At 40.7% G+C, this 14,851-nt stretch overlaps 1 protein-coding gene across 3 annotated transcripts in view; it reads right to left on the bottom strand.

The window, feature by feature from the left end:
* The window catches only part of LOC131968726 (chemokine-like protein TAFA-1), a 139,200-nt gene that overhangs the window by 22,440 nt on the left and 101,909 nt on the right, over positions 1 to 14,851 (bottom strand). For all 3 annotated transcript variants that reach the window (XR_009394057.1, XR_009394058.1, XM_059329727.1), the window contains one exon: positions 3,478 to 3,618. Coding sequence is in view for 1 of the 3 variants with exons in the window: in XM_059329727.1 (XP_059185710.1) it covers positions 3,478 to 3,618 (141 nt within the window). In the remaining 2 variants the exon portion in view is untranslated. The remainder of the gene's footprint in view (positions 1 to 3,477; positions 3,619 to 14,851) is intronic.

The following is a 14,851-nucleotide window of genomic DNA, read 5'->3' as shown; positions in this document are numbered from 1 at the left end:
CCTCATTCCCCACCTCTGAATCTCTGTCTGTGTTATTTAGTTATTGATTTGTATATATAATTGAATATCTTTGTATAACATCTACTGGTAACTTTTACTATTAAATGGTCTTGGTTTTGGTATAAGGTTTTAAGTTGTGGGCAAGAATATGTTTGATGTGTTTGATGTTAAGCTTTTCAGGCGTTTTATTAACTGTCTTAATGCCACGTTTAGTGAAAAATTTGGAGTGATTATAAAAGGAGTCTAAAGCCCGTTGTCTGTTAGGTTCTGTTGAAGAGACAGTGTCTGGTTGCTGGCCTCTCTGTTCAAGGACAACACAGTCTAGATCTCAAGTAAGGCTGCATGCAGTAAATAATTTCAGCATCAACAATGTGACGTGCACATAAGGCAAATTAACTTGAATGTGATGCTACAAACTGCTTCTTCATCCAAAAGGAAAACTTGCATGATTCTCATTTTCCATGAATAATCTAATGTTTCACATTAATATACAGTTGTGGCCTACCACAGCTTCATAATCAACCAGAAATATTTTTACACCTTTTTAACTAATGGGGTGTGTGCACCGTGTCAGGGACGGCTGCTCAGTGTGAGAAGATCGTCTTGAGGGACCTCTCCCTGCTGTAAAACTTAATTTTGCAGTATCAGAACCCTTTACAGTCGCCCATGAAGATGGCATAATTTTGTTTTCAGACACAATCCTCTGTTAATTGTGGTTTCATTTTCATTGTGATATGTTTGGAAGAGATTGATTAATAAAGTTAATAAAGAAAAGATATCTCTCACGAATAAATCACATTCTCACAATCATTTCATGGAAAGAGGTAAAAAATATTTTATTCCAACTACATGGGCGACCGTGTATATATAAAACCAATATGTTATTTATTCAATTGTTAACTACATTGTAGAAGGTAAAGTTCTGCATAGATTCATATGTACAAAATTCTGGACCAATGGACTTCACATATTTCAATATATATATATATACGTATATATATATATATATATATATATATATATATATATATATATATATATATATACACATAAATAAATATATATATATATATATATATATATATATATATATATATATACATAAATATAAAACAAAACAAACAAAAAACCCTGTAATATTTTTCTAATATTGTGCAGCCTTAATCTCTAAGCTGTGCAATTGTTTTATTTAGGAGACCAACTACAGGGCAAACACCTTCTTGAATTAAATGTCTCAAGGACTTAACATGTCGCTGTTCACCCAAAAAGTTCATCAAACAGGGGAGAAAGTTTCTTTTTGTGTCATCCTTGGCTCATATCTAATTTAAATTCTAGGATTTTCTTGAGTGTCAGCTGTGGCTAACCAACCCTGTGAAGCCCACTGAGCAGGCCTGTCGGGCCCTTCATGTAACATCCCTCATAATGAAGATATTTTGGTGTCATTTCTTGGCGAGAGGGCAGTCAGAGAGATGACTTTGATCTCTGCTGAAGGTGGGGGTGTAAAGATCGAGACTGAGGAGCAGTAAATGAGCTCCGTGGAGTGAAGGGGGCATCGCAGTTCTGTCTCAGTAGACTTGTGACTTCCTGTCGGCTTTTTTTTTCCTCCCGTGGAGCTGCCTCTGCCTGATTGTTTTTCTCAGCTGAGGTAATTCAGGTGCACTAGCCTGGAGCTTCCCTGACTTGTGTTTATTAGTTATTCATTTCCATCAGCCTGAACCGCCTTAGGCGATGTGATCTGCAACGTGCTCCCTGCTCAGGTGTTCAACAGCCCAACTGGATCATCCTTTATCTCCCATGATGCCCAGCAGTGTAGCACTGGGTTCTTAATGGCTGGATGTACTTTTATTATTAGAAACATTCACTGAGAGACAGCAGAGAGAGTTATATTGGAATATGCTGTCTGTCTTTGTCGGAGTTGCTTATTAATGCATGTGAAAAAATAACGTTTATTCAAACTGGATATATAACCTTGGAAACATCTTGTTTTTATGAAATTAAATACATTTATATTGCACATGCCATGTAGACAGCTGCAGTTTGGCAGAATGTGTCAATAAGAAATCTCTTTATATATTATATTATATTGCATTATAGAAGTAATACATTAAAGAAATACTGTAAATAACTAAATTCCACAGTAATATGCAGTGGGAATATTGCAACAGTATGAACTATTACTTCAACTATTCCATTCATTCATTCCATTTATGCATTAGACATGAATACTTTTTTTACATCAAAGATATGAAAATAAAAATAATTAAGTGTTCCTGCATCAGGTCAGATACCAGCAGCTGGGTGACCTTCCAAAAAGGTGATTCAAGCGTGGTATTTTGTTTTAATTTTAATCAGGGTTTGATTCTGGGTCTTGTGTGCTGAATAATAATAAATATATTAAAATAAAATGAAAACTAAATAAAAAATATTTTAATGTTTTAATCCTCTGACTGCATCAATCCTTTCCGGTCCTTCCCAAATCTCTTCAAGGTCAGCTGCTGCTGGCACCAGTCAAGATTCAAACGAATAAATAGAATTAAATGAATCATAGGGCTTCTCTTTTACTGCATTTTATTGATAGTGTTGGCTGTAGGCTACAAAATCAGCTGTTAAAATCAGGGGGTAGCTAACAAATTTGTGTGCTGTCTGTCTTCTCCGCTTCAATCAGGTGCATTACTAACAAGCATGTTAACAGTGGAGATGTGCTGTTCAATAATATGAGAACAAGCTTAAATTATTCATTCATATTCTACTTCCTGATTACCTCAGTTTTAGTTAATTATCTTAGTTGCAAGGCATGGTTCTATAACTTTTCTCTAAATTTGCAAATAAAGAACATAGAACATAAATATAGAAATTGCAGTTTCAGGTCAGACCGTGGATCTTGGTTGACGGGCTGGGTCAGGTTGTGTAACAAATTGGTCGAGTCTGTGGGTGGTTGGGTGGGGACATGAGTGCATGGTGTGGTTTTTGTGTGGGAGCAGGTCTTGAAAATCAGATCCGTGCAGGACTCTGCCCTGAATTGCATCACGCTACAGGTTTCTTTTCTTTTTTTATATCTAATGCTATATCTTTAAAATTCTTGCTATACCTGTGCATGGCAACTATGGTTTGGGAAGGTTAAAGGAAGGACTGTAGTTAGGGCAAATAATCATGTAATGGTAACAAGTAATACAAATGTGAATGCTTATCACAGGCCTGTGTCAAGAGGCAAATTGTGGCCTTGCATAAAAGTCAAACAGGCTACATGCCCATAAACCAGCTCAACACTTTTACTTTCTGCCTCTCTACTAATGCACACTACTCCTTGTGTTTGCTCTGAACGTTGCCTTTTTGTCTGTCATTCATACATAATTCCTAGGTATGCTGGGCTTGTTTTGCAACAGGTACCAAATAGACGAGGACTTTGCCCTCCGCAAGAGCCTTCAGTAATAAATTGTCAGCAGCAGCACAATATCAAAACACACAAAACTTTCTCACCATCCACACAGGAGGGTTTGTTGCGTGTCGTCCCGGCCACTTTCCCCGGTAAACAGGAGCACTTGACTGTCTGAGAACGCTCCTCAATACGATTCTTGTTACAGCATCGGTGGGCAGCGATCACCTCACACGTCCCTCCCTCTGCAGACAGACAGGAACACGGTCAGCACAGGTGAGAGGAAACATGTCACTGAAAATATACATTGTCATTAACATCAAAAATCCAAATATATGTGAATGAGAGATGTGCTTAGGGAAACTCGACTACCGCTCCTCATCACATCATGTGAGACACGCTGCAGTACAATCATTGAGCACTTACACTGTAAGTATGTGTAACAAATTGGCCCTCGAGGCATCTCAATTATTGTCATCTAATTGCCTCTCACTCCGCGCTGGCTGTCCTCACTCCATACCAATCAACCTATGATGAAGATCACATCATGCACTTTCTGTGTATTAATATGCCTGCCTTTGCACCCCTCATATCTTCCATATGTTGTCAATATGATGAAAAAATGGATAAATATTTTGCTTCTCCAGAGAAGACCTGGCACTTGCAGGCTTCAGTCATATAGACTTGGACGGCTGACTCCATGGAGTCCCATGACTGAGCCAGGGCGGTCTTAGGCTATACTACACTAAAGCATTAACTCCAAAGCAAAGGTGACATCAGTCAGAGCAAATGTTGTACAATAGGTCCCAGTCTGACAAAGGAGGATGTCAAAAAAATTCAGTGAGAAGAGAAGGCGATATGTGCCGATGGCGATACTGGGTCAAAATAACAATAGGGAGGGTTGCCCAGGGGAGGGAGGGGGTGATGGAGCGGAGGGACATCCTGAAATGAGTGAGACAGGCAGAGAGAGAGAGAGCTAGAGGACAAGGTGTGTCTGGCTGCCAGGGACTGGCCATGCCAGTGAGTAATGAGGGAGCCACTGGAAGTGCCCCCTTCACACAATTATAAAGCGTGGGGCTAATGCAGCCAGCGGAGCTGCAGGAGAGAGGCCCTCCATCACCGCTCTCCCCTTTCCTTACGCCCCAGGAAAAACTCTTTATCTTCCCTTGACAGCCACCGCAACAGACACCAGCGTCCAACAATTAAACTGGAGCTCATCCCTGGACAGAGGAGAGGAGAGGAGAGGAGAGGAGAGGAGAGGAGAGGAGAGGAGAGGAGAGGAGAGGAGAGGAGAGGAGAGGAGAGGAGAGGAGAGGAGGGGAGAGGAGAGGAGAGGAGAGGAGGGGAGGGGAGAGGAGAGGAGAGGAGAGGAGAGGAGAGGAAGAAATGAAGAAGAGAGAAGGAAAGGAAAGGAAAGGAAAGGAAAGGAAAGGAAAGGAGAAGAGAGGAGACGAGAGGAGATGAAAGGAGGAGAAGTAAAGGAAGGGGAATTGAACTTATCTTTTCCAATCCACAGTAAGATAGAGGATGGAGCGCAAAAGATGTGGAGACAACCAAATGCCACATTTCATCTTGTTTGTGCCTTATTTCACACGGCCGTACCAAGTTTTAAAGAGGACATCCTTCTGCGGTGAGAAGCTGCATTTGCTTCCACCGGCATGACAACAACCGGTGTGTGTTTCTCTAGCTCGGTTGGTTGTGCAAATGTTTGAAATGGCTCAGGTCATGATTTACGGAACTGAGCTCCCACCAGCCTAGACAAGTTTGGCAACAGTGCTCTTTTCCCATTCCCATCAATGTCTGCCGTGGCCAGACCAAAGGCCGCCGAGTCCTGGATTAAAAGGCAAACATTTGCAGTCCTGCTGGACCGTGCTGTCGTGCAGTATTAATATCACTCTCTCAGTGCTTGTTGTTGGATATTTCTGGGCAGCAGGAGGCAGAACACAGACCATAAAAGTGAGAGGAAATATCCCTTGAGTGTGCTAAAACCCCAAACCCCACAATGTGTTGGCTTGTTGAATATTTTACTGACAGCTTCCTGACCCGCAGACTTGCTTTCAAGTCAAAGCAGATCTCTGAATAAGTGAGGACTTTACGTTGCATCACAGAATACTGAATTGGGTTGAATCCCCTCAGCTAGCTTCAAAGCCTCAATTGCAGGTTAGCACAACAGAGGTGTACCCAGAAAGCACCTGACAAGGGACAACAAGAAGAAACCACTACGAGATTAATATAACTTGTGATGTAATTTGTCCTGATATGGGACTTTTGGCTAACACAGTAAGATTTTGTGAGCAAGGCTCTCCTGTTTGAACAAGCTCTCAAAGAACCTGAGCAGCAGCGTGGGTTCTGCTGGGAAAACTAATCACCTGTAACACCTAGTACAACATATTCAGGGGTAGCTGTAAACATACATCCATATAAGTCAATAATACCAAACTCTAGTTATGTAAAGGAGGTTGAGGTGTTGGAAGGAGTTTTATTGAGAACTGGCAGGTGGGATTGGTCAGATTGGTGATTGATAATCAGCTGGTAGCCAAGCAGATGAAGCACCAAAGAGCCAACGATGGACATACAAAACAAACAATAACATGAACAAAATTGCAACACCGATCAGCTGATTCAAGTGCAGCTTCCTCTGTTATAGTAAAAACAGGCTCTACGCCAAAAATTGTACAATTGTCTAAAACTTTTAAAAAATATATCAGATTTATTGATTTAAATTATCGTGACATAAAATCTTTAAAAAGGAGCTTATAGTTATAGTTAGTTAATAGACTATGTTCTAACAAATTCTATAATATTTAAAATAATCAGAATCCGCATTTTATTTAACCTATATATGTACTTACAGTGAAACACAATTGCAGCTAATTGAACCGACGTTTGTTAGGGTTATTATGGATATTCTCTGTTTGAGATGTTATTCTTTTACATAACTAAGACTATAGAAGTGTTGAAAAATGTATAGGGTGTTCCTGTTGTATTGTTTATCTAGTAGTAGTGGTTTGTGGGAATTAAGCTTATAAACATGAAAAAAGTGATATTTCATTGGAATATAGTTTCTGTTTGTTTTACATTTGGACACTGACTGAATACAAGTAATTTGGTCAGAACATATTATTTTTGATCATTATGATTATTATAATGATTATAATAATTATTGCCCTCACACACACACATTTGCACGCACACACGACATGTATGCACATGCTTGTCTGTGTGTGTAAGCCATGGGTTGAGATCCAGCCATCAGCCAGGTGGACATTAGTCGAGATCACTATGAACCATCTGGTATGTGGAGGAGAGAGCAGTGTAAATGGATCCACGATGACTCTACTGGGCCAGTCACGAGAACCACTTAGACGACAAATGGCCACTTGGACGAGACATAATTTCATTCAGGTAGCTGGGATCTCCGGGTGAGGTAAATGACTATCCATTATCTGTGTCTGAGTACGTGTCTGTGCTTGCGTGACTTTGTTTGTGTGTGTATATAGCCATACAATACTTTGTGGCATTTCATAATATATATCCCTCCTGCTAAAACGCTCAAGTGCACAACAGTAACTGTGAGTGCATTATGGTGCAATAAGGGATCAAAACAACTTGAGACATGACTGCAGGTTGTGATTGATGTAGTGCTTGGAGCCTGTCACGCAGCTAAAGGGGTTAAACCAACCTGCTAAGATGGAGTGGGTGGCTTTGCACTCTAGCCTTTGGTGAGTGGAGGTGAAGGGCATCGATGGGACCACTGACTGGTCATTTTTCTCTTGGCGGCCCACAGTGACAGCAGCCATTAAATGACTGGATGAGGTGATTATGTTTAAGGAAATCAATGCTTCATTGTTTTCAGCTTAGCCCAACGGCCAATTAGGAGCTGTTAATGAGGTAAGGTTGTAAAATGGGGAGATAGATAGTGGGAGAAAGACTGGGAGATGAGGATAAGAAGCCAAACTTCATATTTGAGTACAGACAGACTGAGATTTTTAGACGGATAATTAACTGAAGTTAAAGTCGTACCTATACATACATTTTTGCATTTACATAATGTACCATAATGGCTCGAATATAAGATGGTATATTTTGAAAAAGTGGCAGTTGTCTTTTAGGACTCAACAACCACATGACACTTCATATCACTAGCTATTCTTCGTGAAGGGAAAGAGAGCGACTGTCATACTGAGTTGTTTGTAGTCTTAATCCTGCAAGCCTAGGGTCTTCAAGTCAATTTTAAGTGTGACTTTTAAGCCCTAAAAGTGTTTCGTTAGCTCAGTTTAACCTGCTGCGTTGAAGGAATTAAATTCAAACTAGTCTGAAACGTCTCCAGACATCTTTACTGCGGAAACTGACCATAGACCGAGTCATCTGTCAAAGCAGACTGAGATTCACTGCAGTCACAGCTGATGAGGAGCTTAAAATGACTGCCAGAGAAAATAATTTTGACCATTTCTAAGTGCACAACAGTGTGTTAGTATGTAGACTGAGCTACACAGATGTCTGATTTATGTTATCCTAGAACTGCTCATCCAAACAACTTCAATAGAGTATATGCATCTTTTGCTAACAGCTAGCTATTTGGGATCAGGCTATTTCATGGATCAAAAGTGCTACATCGCTTACGTTTGAAAATTTCTACATGTCACATCTCCAGTCTGTTGAATGTAGTGAAGTGAGTAACATAGAGTAACGAGTAAAGTGAGCTGTAGCCAGCATGTAGTTCATCGGTGTTTCGCTGAAAGTGTTCTACACAGTTGCAAAGCTCGGCACAATACAATAATTAGACAGAATAGAAAAACTATGAAAAAATGTTCATGTGTTTCAGGTGGGAAGAAATTATGTATAACAGAGGTCAAATTGTCACAGAAGTTCAGGACTCTGTTGACTGATTGGCTCTGGGTATTCTCTGGACATAATTCACTGACAAAAGAAGAACTCTCCGGCAACTTTTTCTTCGGCAGCAAGAAGCTTCTGCTTTCCTCAGCAATACGGCTACCAAAAGTGAAGTCAATCGGATGAAATGGTGAAAATTGAAGGACAGACAAACAGATAGACAGAGACTCTTCCGTTTTAGTTAAATGGTATATTTCATGTTTCATTTTACGAGGAAAAAGGCTTCAAGGATGAGAACTGTCTTCTTCTTTGATCAATAGTATCTCAGGGAAACTTTCCCCCTAGAACTGGTGTGTTGTGTTGTCAAAAATGTTTTTCTAACAGCAGGTGCTTGAAAAAGTAAGTGTATTACATCCAAGATAGTCTTGATGCTTAAAACCCATGCAGATCACCACCAAAAGGAACAACCCATTATGGGCTGCATTATTTCTGCACATAAACTCAAGGTCAAAGTAACAAACTTGTGACAGTTTATTCACTCAAAGACACCACGCTCACAGGAAAGTGACAGCTTTTTTTCCTTCCTCTGAGTGACAAAGAACGTACTTTGCTGCCTTCTGATCTCGCTGCATCTGGCAATTTTTCGAGATAAATGCAGGTGCTCTTGACAATGTCACCACAAAAAAACCCAAACAAACAAACATTTTTTCCACTACATCTTGGCTCAGCTTCAGCGTCAACAACTATAATCTATGCAGAGTGGCCAAGAGCAGTAATCACTGGCTCCCCATCAGCAAGCATTTCTGTCACCTCCTCTCTCTCTCCAGCCCTCTTTAGCTCTCTCTTTCACACTGCTTCTCTCACTGCTACATTTATTAAGTAATGACATATGGCCGAGGGAAGGAACACAGCAGCGGGGAAAACTTAAGCCTCTCAAGGACTCGTCATAACAACTTAATCAGTGCACACTCAGGTGAAAATGAGCCGTTTCCGCCTGCATGCTGGAGTGCCTGTTTTGTTTTGCCAGACAGGCAGCTGCTGCATCAACCACTGTCCATCTTTCTTCACAATTTCTGCTTTTCTGTAGGCTTGTTGTTGTTCCCCAGTGCTTCTGCGCTACACTGCCTTAGCACTTCTAATTGTCAATTTACATCTCAGATGGCAACAGGAATTATACTTTCCATTGTCAGTAAATAACTGTAGACATGTGTAGAGCCAAGAAATGTAAATTCGACACAGTTCTTACTCGAGAAGCAGAGTGAGTACCGCATTTCAAATCATTGCTGAAAATGATGCATATCTGAAAGACAAATTGAGACTCTCGCGGTCGCAGAAATGCCTTTTTACAAGTGAGCAAAGTTACTTTGTACCGTGCGCCCGAAAAGTCACTTCAAACCCCCGTGAAGTTTTATTAAGCAGCAGATTGTTTGTTGAGTTGTTTTTTGTCTGTCAACTTTTCTCTCTGTGAAATCATGCATAATGGAAAAATGACCCTTTTAATAACTTGTGACGCATTTTTAAACATAATAAAATGCATCTGATTGAAAACTTGTCAGATATGTCCAAAATGAAAAAACGCTTTATTCTGTTTGTCCCGATTAGTTTTTCAGATTTGAGGGAAGAAGAAGAAGAAAAAAAAAAGAATATTAATGATGTGTTTCAAGAGGCAAAAGCATCAAAGTGGCTGTGGGGCAGCTGTCCCACTGCATATATGTTTAATGATGCTCATCAGAATTTAGCGTTTCATTACTTATACATCAAGTTAGAACTTCACGAACACTCCCCCTGATTACTTAGGATAATGTTTAAACACGCTACAAAGCACCGCTGAGTGGATTCCAAATGGAGGCCTTGGAGGCAGTGCCAGGGAACAACATTTCATGTCCTTCCTCTTGGCAACTGATACAGTTTATATATTTCATCAGAAATTACACAACCCTCATTTACTGCTCAAATTCCTCTACTTCTGTAACAGGACCAGTTGAAATGAATGGTGTGTGAAGAGAAATCCCTGGGAGGAGCAGAATTAGAACTCGCTCTATATTTTCATGACGGAGAATATCATGTCTGTGGTGCTAATGCTCTCAGAATCACACCTCACGGACTATGGAAATGTGTGAAGTAGCAAGAATAAAAGGAGAGCAGAGAGAGACTGCATGCATAGTGCATATATCTGCCACATTAGAGCTATGCTGTTATGCCTGTCCCTGACTAAAGGTGTTAACATGGTTACAGACTGTGTAAATTCCACATAAAAGAGTCCTTTGTGGGTAAAAACATGAAAAGACAACATTCCTCTTATGGTTTGGACGTGGAGTCCTTTTTTGCAGCGCTGAAGTTCTCCTGGCCTTTGAGAGTAAATCGTCCACTAAGGCTCAAGCCCCAGCCACTTGTTCTCACTCTGAAGTCCTTTCCCAGACGGCTGACTTCCACCAATGAATATTAAAAGGTAGCCTCAAGGAGGAGGGCTACCAGAGGAGTGTGCACAATTCACCACAAAAACACATCTAAAGAAGAAGTGGGAGGAAAGCCAGCTGTGGGAGATTTTACAGTCCAGACTGTCTCCAAGAATAACAAACAAATTAATCTTAGGCCTTGTTAACCATTGTTTATCCAGTCTAAAAACCTTTTTGACCCAAGTTTCACTGATGCATCAGGAGCTGGAGTGGATTTACCATTTATCAAGTGCCCATCAGCACCCTATTGCAATGATCCGTATGGTTTCTCTGACCTCAGCTAGTGTGAAGGCTTCAGGCTGGTTTCTTACTGACCCTTCTGTGGCCTGGATTTCACTTTCCTCCTGAGGCTGCATCACCCACAGTAATGGGAGTAGACAAACAAGTGGACATAGCAGCTATAGTAGCGCCTGGAGCTACCACAAACCTAAGGGAGAGAGGGGGGGAGAGGGGGAGAAAGACACTCTAGAGCTCAAGCTGACTGACAGGAACCACTGACCCAGCTATACTGGAGTCACACGAATCAATGTTGTTTTTTCCCCTCTGCTGGTATGGCTTACCTCTGAATCTAGCTTACAGAATACTAAATACTGCTCTGCTACAGTGGATCCAACGTACAGAGGCCTAGTATGGCGTAGGTGGAATCTATGTACTTCCTAACATTTCCCTAGGTGCATGGTAGATGAAATAATAAAAATAAAATTAAAATAAAATCTGAGCTGCTGGTGATAGAAGTATATGCCTATGTAGATGAGTCTTGCTGTGTTTTTAACTTGTAGAGAAACTTTGCATTACAAGCGTGGTGGCATTAGCAGGCTAGCTTGCTAAAGAGCTGGCTGCTAAATAAGTAAAATTTAACCATTGAATGCTTCATCAACATACACTGTCAGGAAAGAACTTTGCTGTCACCACGAGTGACAACTTTGTTTTGCTCATTTACTGTAACCCGTTTAGCATGAAAGCATAACAGGATTAACACGCCAACTTAAATGAAAGCTAGCTAACTAGCGGATGGGGTTTACACAGGGTCTAATACTTCCACCACTGGCAACTGCGAAGAAACTACTCTGCAGAGCGTGCACAGCATCTACAGAAATGGACAAGCTAGCTGGCTAACTAGCCAGTAAACATGAAATTAATCAACAGAGCTGTTCATACTGCGTCAAGGCATTTGTCTTACAGAAGTGGACATAGTTTAATCTAAATTAGTCATGTTCAGAGAGTAAGCCTAGATTTGTGAAATTCTTGCAAGATGTTTAAGGTTATAGGCATTGACTTTATGGGTCTGTTAAACCAGTACAGACTTACCTCTGGTGGGACATGTGGTGCACTACAATACATAGACTCAATACAGCACCTCACCAAAAAAATACCACAATACTGCCATCAACTATTATGAAAGGGTTTGGTTAATGAGCAAAGGCAAAAAAGGACATAAAAAAGGAAAATCTTAGTATGCAGCTCGCCTTTAATAGGTTTTCTTATTACATGGAGACATGGAAATGGGCTCCAGTTTACTGAATAGTAAAAGTATAGTGCAGCAATTGGACCATTGGTGGTAATAGTCTTGACATCTTTAACAGGTAATTCCATTAGTACGAATACGAGATGTGAGGTGCTGCTGGCCACGGCCTTGGTCGATTCTTAATCACCTGTATGGGTTTCCTCTCATGGGCCTGTATGACTCCAATGCTCACATCTTTATGGTTATTAAAGTTAACGATTGCTGCGTGCCTCATTTACCAAGCCTCTATCAATACCAGTTCAGCACCATGAAATTACCCCAGTCCAGAGGGAGCAGCGTGACAAACCGGATTAAGAAGGGCTCTGTAATGCCCTGGCATATATAACTCGCCGTGTCATGGACTCAGCCCGCTGCAAGAAGACCCACTGCCAAGCTCAAACCCAGCAAAGGGCGGGGTACCACGGGGGCTGCTGACAACCATTATAGCTTAAATGTCAATTCAAGTTTTTATTACCCACATGGTTGTTCAGAAATGCAATGAAAACTAATGGCTGGCAGGTAAAAATAAAACAGCACACCGCTTTGGAGAAAACACATTAAAAGTTCTGAGAAGTTACCTTACAGATAAATGGAAAAAGGGGGTGATTATGGTAAATATATGCAGGATGTAACCTACTTCTGTGGTCTTTCAGGTGTAAGGATAACTTTGTTGGATACTCTTTTATAAGCATGACAGTTAGATTTTGTATGGGGGGGGGGACTTCATTGCATTTTAAATGTGGTATCAAAATAAAATCCTGCAGTAAAGTGGAGAGATGGCTTGTGTCCCTTCACTTACATCCCGCTGATCTTATTTTCCAGACAGGAGGGAGAAGCCAGAAATAGTGTAGTGCAGTGCCAGAAACACTATTTTATAAAATTTACTATGTGCTGTCACAGTCATATAAAGAGACACATTAGATAAAGTCAGCAAACTTCTATTTATCACTTCTTGTTTCTTACTTTATTCCTCTCTTCTGGTGTGTGTCTGAGCACAAACCATCGGATCCAGGCATGCAGGTGTGGCCCACACCTCTCTGTGTTTTACTGCACCCTGCAGTACAGTTGGCAGTGGCTGACCTCTATCCAATGTCCATATGACACAGGTCACTGCTCGCTCCAAATGAGAGTCGGATGGTGAAATGAGAAACTAAATTGTCCATTCAAAATCACAAAACTGACTTTTTGAACGGCGCCATAGAGCAGCCTTCAAAAAAAGTGACATTCCTTTGTAGGAAACAATTGGATGCTGTGAGCCCTGGAAAATGGCTTGAATACAGACCATGAGTTTCAGTTCACCTCTTCGAAAAAAGAAAGAAAAAAAGTTCTGAAAATGGCTTATAATAAAGTTATAAAAAGCTATATGGGGTTGTTGAGTACAATACATCAGATCTCCTGTCTGGTCGAAGGTCTGTTATGATTATTGTGTGACATGGAATGACACAGTGGAGGTGCGAGAACATGGTGGCCGTCTAAACCGGCAATCACGCCATCTCGGGGGTTCTGCGTGTGGGGTCTGGAATGATATGTCGCTCTAGGTTCAGACGAGGTCTGCCTAGATTACACACAATGCATTATCTAATATACATAATGCATCAGCAGGCACTTAACATCAAATCTGGATGCATGCAAAAAAATACCCAGAGTAGTGTATGGGGAGAAAGGCACTTTTACTGTGCAAATAATCTACCCACTTTCTGTAAAGCCGAGCAATCAGGGAGTTGCATGATTTTACATAACTGAGCCCATATGCAATAAATGTTAATACGCTCATATCCCTCTCACTGGCATGTATGCATGTTTTAATGCCGCCTTTAAGCATTAAGGCTGTTGGCTACAGCTCGCCGTCTTTCTGTTAATGTTCTCTTTTATTCATTCATTTATTTATTAATTGCATTGTAAACACTTGCAGGAACAAACAGCATCTTGAATGTGCTGCACAAACACATAACTCCAGGCTGTTACTGAAAATGTAGCTAGAAAGCTGTGAAACGTAAACTGGTTGAGGCCCATATGAGCCAAAGTGGTCTGGTCTCCAGTATGTCATGTCTCACTGACTACATATTCTACAGATTTGTCAAATGCCAAGGATTTATTAACTTAAGCTCTTGCTCTTTCAGCTCTCGCGAATGTTCTACGATTCACTGCCTGTGGTCTCTGTAGGTCCAGTGTCATGTCCCTGACATGCGCGTGACAAAGAATTATCCACTAAGTGCTGCATTGCAATGGATCTTGGCTTTTAAAGATGCATTCCTGAGATGATAATTGTATGGCAGAGCATTGATCACTTTCCAAAGACCGACTTCCATGTGATGATCAATCTAAGCAAGAGCAAAAAGGGAGGAAAATCAATGTGCTAAACACTTAACGCCTGTTTGACAATGCAGAATAATGATGTCAGATGTGGGGTAAAGTGGCTGACCTTGCTCTCAGTAGCAACAAGGACATGAGTGCATTGTGGATGAGACAGGAGCACGAAGATGTCATGCAGAGCTATAATTCATCATGACTGAAGATATATATTATCTTCTATGCTATCTATATACAGCCATTTTTTCATATATGCTTATTAATTTATAGCTCGTACGCTACAATGCTGGTTCTATATGGAATTGTTTTATGGTGATGTTGGTATTGTACATGATTGTAGCAATAATATATCTTGTGTCAAAGAGAGACTTGAGT

The sequence above is a fragment of the Centropristis striata genome, chromosome 3, assembly GCF_030273125.1.
Source record: "Centropristis striata isolate RG_2023a ecotype Rhode Island chromosome 3, C.striata_1.0, whole genome shotgun sequence".
Classification (NCBI taxonomy): Eukaryota; Metazoa; Chordata; class Actinopteri; order Perciformes; family Serranidae; genus Centropristis; species Centropristis striata.
This window is presented reverse-complemented; position numbering and strand designations above follow the sequence as displayed.